At 46.5% G+C, this 21,196-nt stretch overlaps 3 protein-coding genes across 3 annotated transcripts; 1 reads left to right on the top strand and 2 right to left on the bottom strand.

The window, feature by feature from the left end:
• Nucleotides 1-1,501: 1,501 nt before the first annotated feature.
• On the bottom strand, nt 1,502-2,481 carry RPL36AL (ribosomal protein L36a like). Its single transcript, XM_004601711.3, has 2 exons — nt 2,167-2,481; nt 1,502-2,043 (listed from the first exon to the last, which is right to left on the bottom strand). The coding sequence occupies exon 2, from the start codon at nt 2,023-2,025 to the stop codon at nt 1,705-1,707; it is 321 nt and encodes a 106-aa protein (XP_004601768.3). The 5' UTR covers nt 2,026-2,043; nt 2,167-2,481; the 3' UTR covers nt 1,502-1,704.
• A 142-nt stretch (nt 2,482-2,623) lies between these two features.
• MGAT2 (alpha-1,6-mannosyl-glycoprotein 2-beta-N-acetylglucosaminyltransferase) lies at nt 2,624-5,453 on the top strand. Its single transcript, XM_055130865.1, has one exon. The coding sequence runs from the start codon at nt 3,442-3,444 to the stop codon at nt 4,762-4,764; it is 1,323 nt and encodes a 440-aa protein (XP_054986840.1). The 5' UTR covers nt 2,624-3,441; the 3' UTR covers nt 4,765-5,453.
• Nucleotides 5,454-5,595: 142 nt separating this feature from the next.
• DNAAF2 (dynein axonemal assembly factor 2) lies at nt 5,596-18,469 on the bottom strand. Its single transcript, XM_004601713.2, has 3 exons — nt 15,575-18,469; nt 9,653-9,796; nt 5,596-8,282 (listed from the first exon to the last, which is right to left on the bottom strand). Exons 1-3 carry the CDS (start codon nt 17,333-17,335, stop codon nt 7,776-7,778), a joined length of 2,412 nt encoding a protein of 803 aa, XP_004601770.2. The 5' UTR covers nt 17,336-18,469; the 3' UTR covers nt 5,596-7,775.
• Between the last annotated feature and the right edge of the window lie 2,727 nt (nt 18,470-21,196).

Genomic DNA, 21,196 nt, shown 5'->3' with positions numbered 1-21,196 from the left:
TCTGCCTTACTCACAAGCCAAAGTTAAAAGTCTTCATTTCCTTCCCCCAATTCCTATTAGGACCTACCCCAGAAGCTTTTATTTATTTTTTTTTAATTTATTTTATTGAATCACCATGTGAAAAGTTACAAAGTTCTCAGGCTTATGTCTCAGTTATACAATGTTCAAACACCCGTCCCTTCACCAGTGCCCATATTCCACCACCAAAAACCCCAGTATGCCTCCCACCCCCACCCCCCACCCCCGCCTGGGTAACTGATAAATTTCACTCTTCTCTTTACCTTGATTACATTCCATATTTCAACACAAAACTCACTATTGTTGTTGGAGTTTCAACACAGACTCACTATTTTTGTTGGAATTTATCCCCCAAGAATACAGCCCTAATGACAAAGAAATATTTGATATTGAGTTTTCCACTGATGAGAATGAAGAGATAAAAAGTCGCTCAGCCGCTGCTGTGGCCGCGCAGTTTACAATTTCTGTATTTTAGTAATTAAATCCAGGGAGATTAAAGTTGGAAATTGAATCATTTCCCTTCCTGGAGCAGCATGGAGCAAAAGCTTAGTTCACAGTCTGGATACATGGTTGCAAGCACTCTCTGGAACCCCAAGTCTTATAGCTGCCTCTGGTTCCTGCTCGTTGGGCATTCACGTGGCTGTGCAGAGGCATGGCCACCCAGGTCGAATCTCGGCTGGAGCCCGAGCTCCGGCCCCGGCCCAAGCCTGCCCAGGTGTCCCGGTTTCAAGTTCAAAGCACACATTTTTTTTTTTCGCGCCACAAAGTTCATACCTGCTCAAAGGACCCATAAAATGTCAGACATCACGCCTTCTCCCCCAGGAGGGAGGAGAGACCAAGGGAGAAGGATATTTCCTCCGTTAGCCGGCGTGGGGCAAAAGCTTAGTTCACAGTCCACATACCCTACCCCAGAAGCTTTTCAGACACAAATCTAAGACATCTAACACATCTGTAAACACCATATACCCAATTTTAAAAGGTTTAAGTGGGACAAAGGCAATATTCCCTTTTTCTTTGGTTTTCTTTTGGAGCCACATCCAGCAATGATCAGGGGTTACACCTGGCCCTGTACTCAGGAATTACTTCTGGTGATCAGAAAACCTTATGGGATGCAAGGGATTGAACCCAGGTCAGCTGTGTTCAAGGTAAAAGCCCTACCCACTACACTGTCACTCCATCCCAACATTCCAATTCTTCTGGACCTAAATGAAAATGAGGGCTTAAGGTAAGTAAGGCCTAATCACTTAAAACTTTACTTTGGGGGCTAGAAAGGCAGTACGAGTATGGTGCTGATTCAGAGTATAGTGTTTCAGTGGCTGACCCAGGTTTGGTCTCCCAGGACTTCCAGGATGATCTGTGAGCGTTGAACACAAAGTGTTGCCCCAAAACAAACTTCCCCCCCAAAAAAGGAATTTATACTTACTCCCTCAATTACAAACCACAGTAAGGTGTTGGAGTCCATACCTGAAATAAAAGATTCGAGTAAGAAATCAGTGCATTTATTTTCATACAGGTGAAAACAACTCTTAAAACATTAACAATTTCCACTTTTTTACACTCAAAAACAAGACTGGACCAGGAATGTGGCTCAGGGATACAAGAGGCCTCCAACTGGGTGATATGCCTGGGTTTGGTCCCTGGCATCTGGAACAAAAACACAAGAATAAACTAAAGAATTGGGCAATCCTAGAACTGGATCACTTGGCCCTTTCTTTTCTTATCTCCTCCCAGTTCAAAATGCTTGCATCTCTTAATGGCCAGCATCCTCTTGGATCGGCAGTTGGAGTCCATGCACTCCAGCCGCAGCACGATCTTCTTGGTGGTCTTGGCCTTCTTGCGGAAGATGGGCTTGGTCTGCCCGCCATAGCCACTCTGCTTGCGATCGTAGCGCCGCTTTCCCTGGGCGTACAGGGACTCCTTGCCCTTCTTGTACTGGGTCACCTTGTGGGGCTGATGCTTCCCGCACTTCTTACAGAAAGTCCGCCGGGTTTTGGGTACGTTGACCATCGTGGCGGCAGGGCTTGTGTCTGCAGGACGAAAACTGCGGTCAAACACGTTCAACATGTGCAACAGTCAGGAAAGACCACGCGCTTTCCCGAGTGAGAAACCCCCGCCCCGCCAAGGGCGCATCCACCGATTTTCACTTACCGTCTAAGTGGCCACGCGCGGGTACGCCGCTTGGGGGTCTGGAGCTCAGGAGCAGCGTTTGAATCTTTCCTAAAAAACCGCCTAAGGGGGCGGCACAGACACGCCCCGTAAGGTCAGTACCCCGAGGCTCGGTTTACTGTCACGGCGTCCCGAGAGGGCCAGGACGCTTCCCAGGTCACCCCTCCGCTCTAGGCCCCTTCTCCGTCCACGCCCTGGTTGCCGGGAAGCGGGGTCAGTGCGCGAGGTGGGGCGACTGCGTGGGCCCGCCCCAGCGCCTGCTCCGATAACCGCCCTCGCAGCACCATCTCCGCGAGCAGCCCTGAAGGCTGACGTGTCCTTAGTTCAGGTGCCAGCGGACCCGGGGGCCGCCATCCGCCAGGCGCCCCACCCCCACCACGCCCCCCGCGCCCTGCGCCCTTCTTAACGAGAAAGGCCAGCTGTTGCGTTCTACCAAGAAGGCTGCGGGCCCCGCCCTCCCTGACCTCCCTGGTGGTCTGGCCCGCAGGCCCCCTTTTCGGAACCTCGGAGGTCCCGAACTGTCACCAACGCGAGAACTGTCACCAACGCAATCTCAGTTTACCTGAAAATTCAAGTCTTCAAGCTCCACTCCCCTCTCTGAGCGCGTCCTCCCGGAAAGGGAGGAAAGGAACGGAAGTAGAAGCGACGTCTGAGTGACAGGACCACAGTCCAATAGGCCGCCGACAGCCACTGCCTGGCGTCTCCGGCCGCGTCCGGGAGTCGCCAATCAGCGGCCCGAGGGGCGGGCCGGAGGGGTGTGGGCCCGAGGGCCGCGGTGCTCCGCGGACCAGTCGCGGATTGTCAGAACGGTCGGTGGCCGAGCAGGCGAGGCTGCGCCGTTGGGTCCTGGCGGATTCCCGGCCCGCGGAAGGATGAGAGCGCGGAGGACGCCGGGCCCCGGACGTCGCCGGTGGTGAGACTCGGGAGCTGTGGGGGCCGTGGCAGGACTTCTTCCGGGATCCGTGCTGAATGGAGAGGACCGAGGCGACCCCGAGCCGCAGCTCCTAGCGGCGGGGCGCTGCCCCGGCTGCCTCGGCCAGCCTAGGATGTGTGGGTGCCGGGCGGCGTCTGGGAGTTGAGCGCCTTCGTGCCTCAGGACCTCCCCGGGGCCCCGGGATGAGTTAGCGAGAGCAGCCGCGGGGGTCGGTTGCTCAGCCCCAGGCCGAGTTAGCGGCAGCTGTCCACCCTCCGCGCGCCGTGCCGGAGCCGCTCGCTCCCTTCCGCGCCCGCTCGCCCGCGGCGCCGGCCCCGGAGACCATGAGGTTCCGCATCTACAAGCGGAAGGTGTTGATTCTGACGCTCGTGGTGGCCGCCTGCGGCTTCGTCCTCTGGAGCAGCAATGGACGGCAGCGGAAGAACGAGCTCCTCGGCCCGCCGCTGCTGGACGAGCCGGGGCGGGGGCCGGGCAGCCGGGCCGCTGAGCATCCCGCCGTGTCCGTGGGCATCCGCCGGCTCGCCAACGAGTCGGCGGCCCCGCAGCGCGAGGCGGACAACCAGACGCTGCGGTACCGGTCCTTGGTGTACCAGCTGAACTTCGACCAGACGGTGAGTAACGTGGACAAGGCCGCCGCGTGGCCCCCGCGCGAGCTGGTGCTGGTGGTCCAGGTGCACAACAGGCCCGAGTACCTGCGGCTGCTGCTCGACTCCCTCCGGAAAGCCCGGGGCATCGGGGACGTCCTAGTCATCTTCAGCCATGACTTCTGGTCTCCGGAGATCAACCAGCTGGTGGCCGGTGTGGATTTCTGCCCAGTGCTGCAGGTGTTCTTCCCTTTCAGCATGCAGCTGTACCCCAACGAGTTTCCGGGGAGTGATCCCCGAGATTGCCCCCGAGATCTGGATAAGAGAGCGGCCCTGAAGCTGGGGTGCATAAACGCCGAGTACCCGGACTCTTTCGGCCACTATCGAGAGGCCAAGTTCTCGCAAGTGAAGCACCACTGGTGGTGGAAGCTGCATTTTGTGTGGGAGAGGGTCAAAGTTCTTCAGGACTACGATGGTCTCATGGTCTTCCTGGAGGAGGACCACTACGTGGCCCCCGATTTCTTCCACGTCTTGAAGAAGATGTGGGGGTTGAGGCAGAAAGAGTGCCCTGAGTGCGATGTGCTCTCCTTGGGGTCCTACACGCCCGTGGGCAATTTCGCAGGCATAGCGGACAAGGTAGATGTGAAAACTTGGAAATCCACTGAGCACAATATGGGCCTAGCCTTGACCCGAGAGGCCTATCAAAAGTTGATCCAATGCACAAACGCTTTCTGTACTTATGATGACTATAACTGGGACTGGACTCTACAATATTTGACTGTCTCTTGTCTTCCAAAAGTCTGGGAAGTGCTGGTTCCTCAGGTTCCTAGGATTTTTCATGCTGGAGACTGTGGCCTGCACCATAAGAAAACCTGTAGACCGTCCACACAGGGTGCCCAAATTGAGTTACTCTTAAACAATAATAAACAATACATGTTTCCAGAAACTCTAAGTATAAGGAAGAAGTTTGGTATGGTAGCCCCTGTAGCAGCTAGGAAAAATGGAGGGTGGGGAGATATTAGGGATCAAGAACTCTGTAAAAGTTATAGAAGATTGCAGTGAAAAAATCAGTTAACAAAAGCAAAAGTGACAGTCAAGTTTTGATATGTGTCTGAACAGAATATACAGTTAAAAAAGGGGTCTAGGGACTGACTTCTGCTTTAATTTTTTTTAAAGATTATTGTAAAAGGTATTCAGATGTGTAATATTTTCCAGTTATGTCTGATTAAGATTTAATACACAAATCTTCATTTGGAAAATTTTAAACAATCTATCTGCTAAAGGTAATTGTTGTTAATTGGATTAGAGAAAAGGGAATTTTATTTAAATCATATTAGTCTTTTTATCTGGAACTTTATACACTTTTCCACTTTCAAAACATTTTAAGTACAGCAAAATTTAAGATTGTCATAGCAGTAAAAAGTATTACAATGAAATTGCTAGAGTATTAATGAAATAAACCCAATTTCACTATTGACACAGTTATAGGGATTGCTTTACTGGATTTATAATTCAGAAGTTGTATTTGCTAAACACCCAAGCAAAACAGCCATTTTCAGTATTAAGGATTCCTGTATTGCTGTGTTAAGATTTGCCTGTGCTTTGGAAACTTCATAGACACACTTTCTTTTGGAATGTATTTGATTGTTAAGAAAGTTTCAAATTTACACCTCAATGTAGAAATACAGTGGTTTCATTTTTATTTTCCGTTAGTGCTGCCAAAATAAAATATTCATTTTTGCATAAAAAGATTCCTTATCATTTTGCAGAGTAAGTTGTTTACACCAAATTTCAATTCAAAGCATTCTCAAAGTTTTAAAGTTAGCATTACATACTCATTTTATCTGTACATTGTCTAACAGTACAGGAAATAAAAGGAACCCAGCTCTTTCAGATTAGCCAAGATTACACAGATTTAAAAAAAAACTGTAAAGTGAAGTAAGTCTAATTTGTTTTCAAATTATACAAAGTTCAGTCATGCCAAGTGAAACATACTGGGATGCCTGCTGTAGTTTAACAGAAATGGTGCTTTTGTGCTTTCTGTTGCTTTTTAGGCCACACCCTCCTGTGTTCAGGCCTTAACTCCTTACTCCTGGTGGTTCTTGGCCCGCCAAGTGCAAGGCAAGCACCCTACTATTGCTCCGCCCCCATGAAATCATACTTTTTGAAAGGACACAGTAATTGGAAGCAGACTGAATAAAGGATTTCTCTTCTCCCGTCTCCCAGTTTTTGGGGTCACACTCAGTGATGCTCAGAGGTTAACTCCTGGCTTTGCACCCAGGAATTACTCCTGGCTTTGTTTGGGGGACCGTATGGGATGCCAGGGATCAAACCCAGATGGAGCACCTACCTGCAAAGCAATTGCCTTACCTGCTTTATACTATCTCTTAGCCCCTTTTCTATGTATTTAAATGTTTTCCTTAGCTGCATGTAAATTGGCTTCAACCAAAAATTCAAAACCAATTTGTGTACATCCATTTCAAAGAAAACAGCATATCAGTCTCTTTTCACTAAATTGTTGAAATAGTATTCTCTAAGGTGAGTAAGGTAAGGCTCCCCGTGGTGTATTCATATCCCAAATACAGTAAAAGATATATACATACCTCTTGGAGAGCCTGCCAAACTACCGAGAGTAGCCCACCCACACGGTAGAGCCTAGCAAGCTACCCGTGGTATATTCGATTTGCCAAAAACAGTAACGATAGATCTCATTCCTCTGACACTGAAAAAGCCTCCAATCGTTGGGAAAGATGAGTAAGGAGAGGCTGCTAAGATCTCAGGGCTGAATGTAATAGAGACGTTACTGGTGCCCGCTGAAGTAAATTGATGAATAACAGGATTACAGTGAAGATAAGGTAAATAAAATTCTTCTGCTTTATGTGCTACCTTTATAATGCCCCAGCTCCATCTGGCTTCAGATTTTACCAAGGTTGTAAATGAAAAAATCAATGAACTGTCAGACTTTGTACCAGTTTGTTGTGTGTGCTCTAACCTTCCCAGTTCAAAGGACTAAAGTTATAGGATATCTAGGACTAAGGTAACTGGATCACCTCAAGGCCTTCGGCTTAGCAACTAGATCTGCAAAGATTTTACTTCCTGTTATCTTTTAAATGATCCTAAAACTTGCTGGATTGTATTTTGGGTGCTTTGGTTATTCTCAGCTGTCCTGGGTTGCTCTCCAAAAATCTTTTGAGAAATCTAGGATTATCTACTGGTTACAAAACTAATAATTTAACCAGTCACAGAAACTACCTGCAGCCCTCTCAAGGTGTTATAATACAAACTGTTTACAAAACAGGCTTTTTGTTGTTTTTGTGTGATATATAACAATTTTGCTATGTTTACAGACTTCTAGATTTCTTTATCCTATTCTAAAGTTCCTAAAGGTATTCTATAAAATCAATATATTTTAGAAATATAACTTCCAAAAAAGTTTAACTAAATTTTCAGTTATTACAAAATAACCCATAGAACATATGTTTTGTATGACAAACAAAAGACTGAAGTAGAGTTGAAACAAAAATAGTTTCATTTGGTGTATTTATATTATTGGTGGGCTGCTGTTTAGTGAAGTTCATTTCACTAAGAATCAATTTTAACATCCTAGTGAGATTCATAAATATTTTGAGATTCTACTCTTCCAAATAACACACATTCGTATTTCTAGTGAACTGCATTCTTAGTAATAACTTTATGTGGCACGCCATTTAGGGATATTCTGAAACAAAGGAAGCGAAGACATACATAAGTTAACTTTATTAAATTAATAGTGAACTCCATTTTATCTATATATAAATCATAAAATGTATCTTTATGATCAGGAAGCTTTGTATAAACTATCTAGATCCAAAATAAAAATTAAATAAAAATCTTGTTTCCCCCTTAATACAGATTTTAATTTTTTTTAGCTTTTGGGTCACATCCAAGTAGCCTTTACCCATTATACTCTCTCCACCCTCCAAATTTAATTTTATACTTTCTTGCACATCTCATTTTAAAAATAACAGGACTTAACAGGACCTATTTTAAGTTTTATAAGTTTTATTCTTTTACCTTTCTAGACATATATAGAATTAATCCAAGTCATACAGCAGAGAATTCTGAAAGCTGAATGCACAGTTGGTCACATGATCCTTAATAATTTGCACACTACCATCCTGCATATTGGTTTCTTTAATGGTGTCAAAACCAGGTATACTGTGAACTCTAGTTTTATTTGGTACTGAAGACAGATAATCTCCATCAAATTCTTTCTCTTCAGTTATTTCTTTTCCTTTCGAATTATCTTTTTCCTCCTTTGAGAAAATAGCGTCTTTTTCTTGTTTATATTCTGGTTTCATTTCTGATTCAGGTTGCTGAGACTTTCCAGATAGTATTTGAGAACCATCAATTGAGTCTTGCTGCAAGCATGCAACTGAATCACAACCATCTGTTTCTAGTACTTTAACGATAAAGGATGAATCAGAATTATTTTTTGAGGTAGTAGGAAATTCTATATTTTCTTTTTCTGCAAGATGACTTCCTTCATTGACTCTTTCTTCTTTTTCATGAAGCTGATCAGAGTTACTATTTTCTTGCAACTATATCAAGAGAAACAACAAATAATTCTTTGATACAAATAGAAAATTAAATTGAAGGACCCATAGAACTAAGTGTTCAGGGGCTGTTTTGTTTTGTTTTTTTGGTATTTTTGTTTTGAGGTCACAACCGACATTGCTGGGGACCACTCCCCGCTGAGGTTGAGGGGACACTAGCCAGGTATCATACCCTGGGCTCCGGTATGTAAAGCATGAACTTTGGCCTATTTTGCCATCTCTCCTCCTCATAACATCTTTTCAAATGTGAATGGATAACCCTTGCAGACCTACTATAGCTTCCAAGCTTCTATCTCAAAAGTTACCCACAAATGTCGAAGACATTTAACAATGCAAAAAATACGAACCTGGGGGCCGGAGTGATAGCATAGCGGGTAGAGCGTTTGCCTTGCACGCGGCCGACCCGGGTTCGATCCCCGGCATCCCATATGGTCCCCCAAGCACTGCCAGGAATAATTCCTGAGTGCAAAGCCAGGAGTAGCCCCTGAGCATCGCTGGGTGTGACCCAAAAAGCAAAAAAAAAAAAAAAAAAAAACCCACGAACCTGGAAGTTCTAATAAAACCCTTCCAAATGACTTTTTTTTTTTGGCTTTTTTGGTCACACCCAGCAATGCTCAGGGATTACCCCTGGCTTTGCACACAAGTGGTGCTTGGGGTACCATATGGGATGCTGGGGATTGAACCTGGGTCGACTGGGTGCAAAGCAAACACCCTACCCACTGTACTATCACTCTGGCCCCCAAACGATTCATTTTTCTTATGAAATAACCCAAACTTTGAACATGGTCACAATATAATCCTTTTTCATTAAAGACATTCTTTTTTAAATTTCTGTGACTCTCAGAGGTAATCCCCCACCCACATTCATATATCAAAGTCAGATTGTGCTTTTACTATGTAATTGTTTTACAATCAACTAGGACTAGAGAGAGAAGTATGGTGGTTAAGGTGATTGCCTTGTATGTGGCCAACCCCATTTTATCCATGCACTGCATAGGGTCCCCAGAACACCACTGGGAAACAGAAACATGAACAGGGCCAGGAGTATGCTTAGAGCACTGCTAGGTGTGGCCCAAAAACCAAAAAATTTAATTAAAACAATTAAACTTAGTATTCAACTAGAAAGAACATACATATTAGATGATGTGCTTTCTGTGGTTAAAAGACTCAATTGTTTATGGACTCAAACTTCCAAAATGTTCCTTTCTATTTTTAATTGAACAAAAGAGATTTAATTAGATAATACAAAAATGAATCAGCATGTTAAACTGCTAAACTTAAGTACAAGAATTTAAGTGATCTGATGAGCTTTAATTATGTCCTGAAAATCATTACTCTGTCATACCCATCCATACCTTTGCATGAATTTCAATTTTGCTGTCAGTAACCTGCAGAACTTCTATTAATGGTGAGGCTAGAGGATTTGTCTGTTTGAATGGAGAACTCATGACTTCTTCAAGAAACTCATTAACATTATCTTCATTGACAAACAATCTTTCCTAAAATAAAAAGGGAAAAAGTATTTTGCCTTATAAACCAGATTTCACACAGTTGTACCTAAATGAAGTATACGATTTCTCATGTAGTACAGGATTACACTTTTAAAAAGACTGTTTTATGTGTATATCTTGGGAAAGGTTGAAGGCACACCCAGCTGCATTCAGGAGTTACTCTTTGTTCTGTATTTAGGGGTTCTGTACCTATGCAATCTTCCCAGGTCAAGTCATTTTTTTTTGCTTTTTTTTTTTTTTTTTTTGCTTTCTGGGTCACACCCGGCAGTGCACAGGGGTTACTCCTCACTCTGCACTCAGGAATTACCTCTGGCGGTGCTCAGGGGACCATATGGGATGCTGGGATTCGAACCCGGGTTGGCCGCGTGCAAGGCAAATGCCCTACCAGCTGTGCTATTACTCCAGCCCCTCAAGCCATTTTCTTAAAGGGATTTTTCACCCAAAGAGAATTAAGAAGCAGTCTATCATGGAAAGGTTTTAAGCTGGCAAATAATATTTTACATGCTTATAAAGTAAATCTATTTTCAACTATGTACTACAAGTTCATAGATAGGAAAACAAACTCAGAGTCAGATGTGAATTTAGTTTTTTAGGCCACAACTGACAGCTCAGGGCTTACTCCTAGTTCTGTGCTTAGGGCTCCCTTATGGCAGTGCTCAGGGGACCATATGGGGTGCCAGGGATCAAACGGGCCTTCATGTGCAAGGCAATCAACCTACCTGCTGTACTATCTCTCCAGCCCCAGATAAGGATTTAAATATCCAATTCTGAACTGGGGCTAGAGGAATAAATAGCATGGCAGGTAGGGCACTTGCCTTGCATTTGGATAAGGATTTAAATACCCAATTCTGAACTGGAGCTAGGGGAATAAATAGTACAGCAGGTAGGGCACTTGCCTTGTATTTGGCAGACCTGGGTATCCTCCTGGCACCCCATATAGTTCTCTGAGCTCTGCTAGGTGTGATCTCTGGATCCAAAAAACCAGGAGTAAGCCCTAAGCACCATAGATGTGGCAACCTCTCCCCGAGAACACCCCAAATAAAATAAATATCTGACTCTTGGTCATACAGTGCTGTTGATGTTCCTGTTTTTGTTTTTGTTTTGGGGCCACACTCAGCAGTTCTCAGGTCTTATTCCTCACTCTTGAGCTCAGGAGTCACTCGGGGAAGTTTTGGGGGAAGAAATGGGATGCTGGGGAATAGACTCTAGTTGATTGTGGGCAAGACAAGCACCTTACCTTCTGTACTATCTCTGAAGCCTCCCCTAAAGCAATATTTAAACTTATAAACAGAGGTCATTTTCCTATTTCATATTCTGGAAAAATATCTCACCTAGGCTTTCTATCATTTGATTTATTATTTTGGGGTCATGGGATGCCAGACCCAGCGGTTCTGGGGGGGTACTCCCAGGTCTATGTATTAAATACTTTAGTCCTTATTAGCATAAGGAAAAACATTTATAATGTAAATGGTAGTTGTCATTGGACAAACCTGTTATTCTAATGACTGATGCTATTATAGACACACTGAAATTCAATGGCCTAGGGCTGGAGCAATAGCACAGCGGGTAGGGCGTTTGCCTTGCACACAGCTGACCCGGGTTCGATTCCCAGCATCCCATATGGTCCCCTGAGCACCACCAGGAGTGATTCCTGAGTGCAGAGCCAGGAGTAACCCCTGTGCATAGCCAGGTGTGACCCAAGAAAAGCAAAAAAAAAAAAAAAAATTCAATGGTCTTAGAGCTCTAGAAAAGTTCCCAGTAAATGTTTAAGGGTAATAAAATAAATATATTTCTATTTGTTATGCATAAATAATAATTCTGATGACCATAACCACAAATCAGTCTCTTTAGATTGTAATTATTTTCACATGATGCATGTACTAATTCTGGGGTTGAAAAGATATACAAGTACAGTGACTAAGGAGCTTCCTTGCATATACCCTACCCTGATTCCATCTCAGGGACCATTTAAAATCCCCAGAGCAGAGCCAGGAATAGCCCTTGAGCACTGCTGGCTGTGGTTGCCAAGGACCCTGCAAAACTGTGTAATATATTAATTCTATATCTATTCACCCCCTTACTCCTGTGATTAAAGAACAAAACAGTTTTGGGCCAAAGAAAAGAGCTTAAAGGGCTGGTCTCACTATTTGCAAGCAAGAGCCCTAGCTTTGATCCCAAGTACTGCATAGTACCCCCAACACTTTTAGGGAACACCCCATCCTGCTACCAGCACCGAGTGGGGAGTAGCTCTTGGCACAAAAATAGGCACAAAAAATAAAAAAAATATTCAGAACCTAGTCCGGTGAACCATAAAGAGAAAAAAATGAACATCAATCTTAATAAAAATGAAAATTTGGCACAGAGTGATAGTATAGAGAGTAAGGAACTTGTCTTTCAGAGAGCTGACTCAGGTTCAATCCCTGGCACCTCATGTGGTTTCCTGAGCCCCACCAGGAGTGATCCATAAGCACAGAGCCAGGAGTAAGGGCTGAGCACCACCAGGTGAGGCCCAAACAATGAATACCCCCAGGAAAGTGATTACTGAAGTAATTATAAATCTGTTTCAGGTTTCCAAGATATATTAAAAAAGTTGCCTAATTGTAGAAAATTGGATTAAAATATATTCCTTACTATTTTTTTGGGGGGGAGGGAGCTACACCCTGCTAGCTTAGGGGTCACTTCTGGTGTGGTTCAAAGGATCATTCGTGATACACCAATTGAACCCAGGCCAGCTGTGTAAAGGCAAGCACCTTACCTCTGTACTATCTTAGCAGCACTGAAGCACTGTCATCCCGTTGCTCATCAATTTGCTGGAGCGGGCACCAGTAACATCTCCATTGTGAGACTTACTGTTACTGTTTTTGGCATATCGAATACACCATGAGTAGCTTACTAGGCTTTGCCATGTGGGCAAGATACTCTCAGTAGCTTGCTGGGCTCTCCGAGAGGGACTGAGGAATCGAACCCGGGTTGGCCGAGTGCAAACGCCCTACCCACTTTGCTATCGCTCCAGTTCACTATCTTAGTATTTAGTATTATTTCTTAGTATTAGTATTCTTACTAGTCTTTCTTTTTGTTGTTATTGTTGTTGTCTTTTGGGCCACACCCAGCGGTGCTCAGGGTTTACTCTATTCCTGGCTCTGTGCTAAGAGATCTCTAAGTCAGTTCCTTGCGGTGCTTAAGGGACTGACCGTATGTAGTGCTGGGGATCAAAACCAGGTTGGCTTGCATGCATGGCAAGCACCTTACCAGCTGAACTATCTCTCCAACCCCTGCCCGCTTAGTATTTTCTTTTTTCCTCAGTTGTATTTTCTGAACAGTTTATCCATAAAGCTGCTTTTCACAAGGGCTGGATCAACAGCACAGCGGTTAGGGCGTTTGCCTTGCATGTGGCCAACCTGGGTTCGATTCCCAGAATCCCATATGGTCCCCCGAGCACTGCCAGGAGTAATTCCTAAGTGCATGAGCCAGGAGTAAACCCTGTACATAGCCGGATATGACCCAAAAACCCCAAAAAAAAAAAGCTGCTTTTCAGTGTTAACTTATTAAAATAATTACAGGAAAATGACTGCCCTTTCCTTAATTTCTCCCTTTTGAAATAAACTGATGTCATTTTTCTATTTTATATTCTCACCACATATCTTACCTAGGCTGGCTATAGATAGTTGGGTTTTAAGCCTATTGTTTGCCTTGCAAGCAGCTGACCCGGGTTCGATTCCTCCGCCCCTCTGGGAGAGCCAGGCAAGCTACCGAGAGTATCCCGCCTACAAGGCAGAGCCTGGCAAGATACCCGTGGTGAATTCAATATGCCAAAAAAAGTTACAACAAGTTTCACAATGGTGCTGGAGCAAATTGATGAGCAACGGGATGACAGTGATACTATGATACAGAATATTTCAACACCAATCCCACCAGTGTCAACTTCCCTCCACCAGTGCTTCCATATTCCCTCCCCAATCCAACCCTCACCCCATCCCCACTGTCAACTTGACAGGCACTTTACAAAGTTTCAGTGGTAACTTTTTCATTTTGTTGAGTCCCTTTCAAAGGAACTCTGATAACTATTGTTTCCTCTTCTGCTGCTTATCTCTTTTACCAAAAGTTTCAGTGTGATGTCAGGCTGGGACTTCTGAGAACTCTGCTTTTTTACTCTCCCAATGGAATGGATCAGGCCTCATCTTCTTTTGTCTGTTTTCAGCAAGACAAGTGTTCATGATGCTTTAGCTCACTCAAAGCAAGGACTAATCAAACAGTTTTGCAGCAATTCCGTCCTGATCCTTAATACCCAGCTCCCTGCTTACAGGATATTTGGTTTCATCTCTGGTACCAGAAATTAACCTGCTGAAAATTTGGGTATGTGTCACAAAGACCTGAGACTGACATCTCCAGGCTTTCTCCGAGTGGGGATGGGCTATCTCCTAATTACCATTTTATTATTTGGGGGGGGGGGCAGAGTCAGCGATACTGGGGGCTACTTCCAGGTCTGTGCTCACAAGTGATGCCAGGACTTCAACCCAGGCCTTCCACGCACATACAAAGCATGCACTAAATTCCTTGAGTTATCTTTGGCTATTTTACCATTTTCAGAGGGTTTCAAATTGCCCAATTCTCCCAGAAGATACCATCATCATAAGATACAATTTATTAACCAACTTTCTAATGAAACAACAAAAAGGGGTTGAGAAGTAGTACAGGGTAAAGCACAGCCCAACGGTATTCCAAGCAGCGTGATCCTTGGGCACAGATCTTGGTGTAGCCTCCAGCAACGCTGGATTAGACCCAAATCTCACCTCATCCCGTCAAAAAAGAAAAAAAAGCGGTGAAAATTTTGACATTTTAAAACTCAAGTTAAAAAAATTATTTTTTATAACCCGTGCAACTAATGTTTCTAAGAATATAAACCCTGAATACTAGTATTTTTGAACACTAGTAAAAAAGCTACATGGAACAAGATAAGAACATCAATTAAAACCATCAATTGTTCAAATGAGTTTTAAAAGTTACTTAACAGGGGCCATAGTGACAATATGGCAGGTATGGCCTTTAACTTCATGCAATTGATACAGTTTGATCCCCAGCATCCCCATGTGGTGTCCCCATCCCCTCAGGAGTGATCCCTGAGTGCAGAGTCAGGAGTTAGACCCGAGCACCTCTGGGTGTGTCCCAAACACCAAAACACTTTTTTAAATGAAAAAGTGACTTTTACAAAAAGCAAAAGGCCTATGACTGATTTATTGAAGGAAGCGCCCTTAACGTTCGGAATCCAGCTTCAGAGATCTGAGTCCCCAGGAATCCAACGTACTCCTCCTTAGGGGTCAAGAACTCCAAGGAAACAACTACATTAAGAATACCTTGGGAGATTTTTAATCCCGTGCACTCGAGGAGATATATGAGTCCTTTTGTTTTTCTCGATACCAGTAAATACCCAGATGTATCATCTTCAAGTCATTATGAAATAAATTACAGCGGAAAAAACGGCTTTGCTTAAAATAAACGGCGAGGGTGTCTATAATACTGCAAAATTTAAGAGAATGAAACACGCGTTCCAAATCTTAAGATTTTTTTTTTCCTTTTTGCTTTTTGGGTCACACCCGACATTGCACAGGGGTATTCCTGGCTCCGCACTCAGGAATTACTCCTGGCCGTGCTGGGGGACCATTTGGAATGCTGGAAGTCGAACCCGGGTCAGCCGCGTGCAAGGCAAACGCCCTACCGGCTGTCGAATCTTAAGAGTTAAAAAAAAAAAAAAACAAAACTGTAAGTTACCTCCAGAGAATCGTCGTTTAAACCGTAATACCACTCTCTCCAATGTCCATGGCTCTCTGGAGATTTGGCGAATTCGATCACTGCATTGTTTGAAGAGATGTCAATGACAGGTTCTCTGGGGCTCAGTTTATTCTCTGGAGCAAACTGCAACAAGAAGGAATAAGACACAGAGTCCTCTGTGGAGAAGACTAGTTTGTACCGTTGGGGGCTCAAGTCCCCTTGAAGACTTTGCGGCTGGATGCGGGGCACTCGAACGAGCAGAGTCAGGGACTCTCCGTCCTGGTCACACTGCAGAGGTGGACACAAAGCTACCCCGCGACTGGCGTCGGGGCCTCCCATGGCTCCATCCAACGGCGCCACGTGCGTCTCCGAGCCCAGAGCGCCGCACACGTTTCCTCTTGGGTCCGCAGGTGAAGGGCACCGGGAGCCCCCGGCTCCGGGGGGCGCCTCCTCCTCGCTAGCCGCGGCGGTCGCCACTCGCTCTCCACAGTCGCGTCCCTCCGGCGCGGAGACGAGCGGCTCTCCGGCTGCGGCGGGCGAGTCGCGGATCGCGGCGTCCCCTGGCGCGGCGTGGCTGGGACTCGAGGCTCGGTCCCCCGCGCGCCCCCCAGCCGGGCCCGCCTCCCCGTCGCCGGCGGAAGCGCAGGGAGCGCCGTCAGTTCCGGCCGGCTCTTCCGGCTCGAGAGCGGGTCCCGGGCGCGCGGCCCCCGGCGCCACGGGCAGCGTGATCACCAGCTGCCGCCGGGCCTTGTTGAACTGCGCTTTGCCGCGGCTGTCGTCCACCGCGTACGGGAGCGAGAGCCGCAGCCGGTAGTCGGGTTTCCTCGAGTCGAGGCTCAGAAGCTTCCCCGTCACTTCCAGCGCCGCCTGCTCCGCGGAACGGAGCAGCGGCAGCTCGATGGTGACCACCAGCTCCTTGGGCACCGGGCTGGGGGCCGAGTCCCGCGAGCATCGGTAATCCTGGAGGTCCACGTGGTGGCGCTGCACCACGCTGTAGCGAGGCTCGGTGGGGGCGGCCGGCGGGACCGCCTCGGGCCGGGGGGCCGCGGGCGGCTGGCGGGCCGCGGAGCTCCCCGCGGCGGCGGGGTAGGGGTAAGGGAAATCGGGGAGAGGATTCTCGGGCTCCCCGTCCGGCCGGGCAGGGGCGCCCCCGGGCAGGGGCGTGCGTAGCACGGCTGCCTCCGGGGTCCCCTTGTACTTGATCTTCAAGGTCTTGGCATTCCTGCGGTCCAGCTTCACGTGGAACTGCCGCTCCACAGCATCCAGGGCCGTGGCGTCCAGCATCTGGCGGAAGGGCTCGTGACGCCGGGCCAGCGCGAGCGTGTCCGGGTGGTAGACCACGTCGTAGACGGTGTAGCGGGTGCCGCCACGCCCGGCGTACTCGCGGCCGGGGGCCAAGCTGTAGGGCAGAGACCAGTGGCTGCCGGCCACCGCGGCCTTGGCTCCCGGCCGGCAGCTGGGCGCGCCCACCAGCGCGTTGCTACACACGTTCACGAAGCAGCGTCGCGCCCCGTCCAGACTGGTGCGCAACACGTGGCCCGGCTGCGGGTGCACGAACCGCACCTCCACGCCGCGCTCACGCTCCAGCGCGGTGATCTCCTCCTCGTAGCGCCGCCGGTTCTCCGGGTCCGTGAGTTCCTCGGCATATTCGGAGAAGAGGCGCCGGAACTCGGGGTCCTGGAAGGCGGAGGTCAGGCGCCGGACCTCCTCGCCGCTCAGGTCCAAGTCCTCCAGCGGGGAAGGGGCGGTCCCCCTGGCCATTCTGCACCGGGGCTCTTCGCCCTTCGTCCGAAGGAGGTCAATGTAGGGAGTCAGCGGGGTCGGGACAGACCTCGGAGTCGTGCGCCCGCCTAGAGTAACCGCCGCGGCTGTGTGCTTGTTGCCATAGTGACAGCGATGCCACGCGGGAGGCGGGGCCGGAGTCGAGGGGGTTGTGGGAATGCCGGAAACAGCTTTGCTTCAAACCGGATTCCTGCGCCTTGGCAGCTGTGTGTGCAGAGTATCTATCACCTTGCTTTATGATCCCCTGCATTGTGTGCGTTTTTCATTCCAAATCATATTTTGAAGGTACACCTGACCTCTTTCCCCCTCCACCACTTAAGACGTGCAGGATCACATGGCTAATGTGTTTGAGGAGCTGTGACTCCTGACAAATATAAGTTTGTTGTTTTGTTTTTACTTTGGCTAAGTCGGCGTTTCTTGTTTTGTTCGTGATTTTGGATCACATCCAGCAGTTTTGAGGGCTACTCTGTACTTAGGGATCACTCCTGGCGGCTCCGGAATTATAGCTGGGCTGAGTGTATTAACAAGATCAGGAATGGTGAAGGGGGCGAGCGATAGTACAGGGGGTAGGGCGTTTGTCTTGCAAGCGTCTGACCCGAGTTCAATCTCCGGCATCCCAGATGGTCTCCTAAGCACCACTAGAAGGAACCCTGAGTATGATTCCCCCCCCCCCAAAAAAAAGGAGTGGTGAAGATCAACTTGGCAGTAGGATGTACACTTTGTGGAAATTTCACAATTGTACACAGATCACAGAGGATTTCTCTTAATTATAAAAATTTTCAAATATGCCTGTGAAAAAGGTGATACCCTCATGGATCTCATGCAGGATGATTGACTACTGTGGGTCCAATATCAATATTAATTTCCTGAACTCAAGGTGAATACCACTGCCTGCCAGGTAGCTCCATGTGTCTGATAGGCATCTCAAAATAGAAATACTGTCTATCATTTCTTTATTCTCAGCTAATAGTGCCATCCATCCAGTTACCCAAATATCCCTTGGTCCCTCTTTATCCCATCATGCACTGCCAGACTGTCTCTTGCATGCCCTTAAATAAATGCTTCCATCTCTGGTCAGGTTCGTGCCTTTTCCAACTTTTGTCATTGCTTCCTGACTAGTCTCATCTTTTTTTTTTTTTTTTTTTGCTTTTTGGGTCACACCCGGCAATGCACAGGGGTTACTCCTGGTTCTACACTCAGGAATTACTCCTGGCGGTGCTCAGGGGACCATATGGGATGCTGGGATTCCAACCTGGGTTAGCCGCGTGCAAGGCAAACGCCCTACCCACTGTGCTATCGCTCCAGCCCCCTAGTCTCATCTTCTGTTCTTCCTTTCTACTAAGGGAATCTTGGCATACAGGAGCTTTAATGATTTTGAAAGCATTAAATACCTTTGAGTGGGTAGGATAATTATCTTGCATGCAGCTGACCCCTGTTTGATCCCCAGCACCTCATATGACCCTGACGTCAGTGGGAGTGATCTCTGGGTGCAGAGCTAGGAGAACTCCCTGAGCACTGCTGGGTGTGACCCAAAAACAAACTCCCCAGAATTTTACAACTTCCAGCTGCTTCACATACAAACTCCTTGTGACTAGACTAACTATGCATCAGCCCTTAACCCTCTTTCTGCTTAGCACTGAATTTCTTTCCCCTGATCTTTATACTTAACAGTTCATTAACAAAACATTGTTAATTGCTCCTATACAGGTTCAGCACAGGTCCGTAAATTTCATGAACTTCATCACTTTGTTGATTCCATTGTAACACAGTTATCCCACCTCCCACCCATTTAAAACTGCACAAATCATTTTATTTTCACCATGATTAATACTTACTATTGTCTTACTTGATCAGAGGTATGGCTCACCCCACTTAAGCATAATGAAAGTGAGGATTTTGCCTGTTTGGGTTTTTTTGTTTGTTTGTTTGGGGGCCACACCCACCACACCCGATGCTCTGGGGTTACCCCTAGCTCTGCACGCAGAAGTTACTCCTGGTGGTTCTTTGGGGATCATATGGGATGCTGAGAATTGAACATGGGTTGGCCACATCCAAGGCAAATGCCCCAGCCACTGTACTATCGCCCCAGCTCCTCTTGCCTTTCTTTTTTACCACTGGATTCCCCAGTACTTAGAACATATTAGACAATTAGATATTGAATGAATATAGTACAATAAAGAAACAATTTGGTTTGTATAGATTTTCCCAAAATCTTTTTACAGGAAAAAATGTATTTATAAGAAATCCATTAAGATAAATGCCAAATGTTAACGACTGTCTCTGATGGTGGAATTTCAGTGTCATTAAAACTCTATTGGGGCTGGAGCGATAGCACAGTCGGTAGGGCGTTTTCCTTGCATGCAGCCAACCCGGGTTCAATTCCCAGCATCCCACTTGGGGTCCCCTGAGCACTGCCAGGAGTAATTCCTGAGTGCATGAGCTAGGAGTAACCCCTGTGCATTGCCGGGTGTGACCCAAAAAGAAAAAAAAAAAAACAACTTTATGATTACTTGTGTTTCCTTTTTTTTTATTTTTTGTTTGGGAACCACACCTGGCTATGCTCAGGGCTTTCTCCTGGTTTTGCGCTTAGGGATCTTTCCTGGTGGGCTAAGAGAATTAAGCCAAGCGCCCTAGCTGCTATATTATCACTCCAGCCCCTTGTGTTCCCTAATTTTGTTGTAAAAAGCTTTGTTTTGCCTGAAACCTGTTAATAATCTCTTATACAAGAGCTTACTGGCTCCAGGGTGAGCTACAACAATGTTCATGTACTTTCCACTAAGGAAACTTCTGGATAATTTTTAGTGATTATTCATAACAATACAAAATAAGTCATTTAGAGCCTACCCTAGGGGCAGTCTTGAGTGGTGGTGGTGGTGGAAAGGTATAATGGTGGTGAAATTGGTGTTTGAATATTGAATGTAATAAATTATTGCGAACAACTTAAAAAAAATAAATTGTTTGTAAAAAAAAAGCTTTGTTTTGGTTTGGGGCCACACTAAGCTATGTTCAGGACATATTCCTGACGTGCTCAGGGATCACTTCTGTTAGGGTTTAGGAGACTATGTGGTGCTGGGGATTGAACCCATATCAGCCACCAGGCAAGCATTTTATCCACTGTACTACTCTCTGGTCTCTATTAAAAAAAAATTAAAAAGTTAACCTCTATCATATAGATCTTACAAATTTGTCTAAACCACTTTGAGTGGGGCCTGCTTTGGGAGCAGTGCTAAGGGGCTACTACTGGATCTATGCTTGGGTCACTCCTGGTGGTGCTCAGGGAACCAAAGGCAATGCTAGCAATAGAACTGGGAGGGGCAGTATGCAAGGCATACACATAAACCCCTGTACTATCTCTGTAGCCACTGAAAATATGGTATGAATTCTAGGAAATCTTTTTAAGAATGTGGGATAAATAAAATTTCACTCTTCTTTTGTAACCCTGACATGTGAACATACACAATGATTGGGCTGGAGTGATAGCACAGCAGGTAGGGCATTTGCCTTGCACACGGCCAACCCGGGTTCGATTCCTCCGTCCCTCTGGGAGAGCCCGGCAAGCTACCGAGAGTATCACACCCACATAGCAGAGCCTGGTAAGCTACCGGTGGCATATTCGATGTGCCAGAAACAGTAACAAGTCTCACGATGGAGCCATTACTGGTGCCCGCTCAAGCAAATTGAATAACAGGTCGACAGTGCTACACAATGATTGGTTTCAACATTGTTTTTTAATTGAATCACTATGAGATAGACCCTTACAAAGCTATTCATGACGAGGTTTCAGTCATACAGTATTCCAGCACCCATCCTTCCAAGCAGTGTACATTTCCCAGCACCAGT

Source organism: Sorex araneus, chromosome 3, assembly GCF_027595985.1.
Source record: "Sorex araneus isolate mSorAra2 chromosome 3, mSorAra2.pri, whole genome shotgun sequence".
NCBI classification, from domain to species: domain Eukaryota; kingdom Metazoa; phylum Chordata; class Mammalia; order Eulipotyphla; family Soricidae; genus Sorex; species Sorex araneus.
This window is presented reverse-complemented; position numbering and strand designations above follow the sequence as displayed.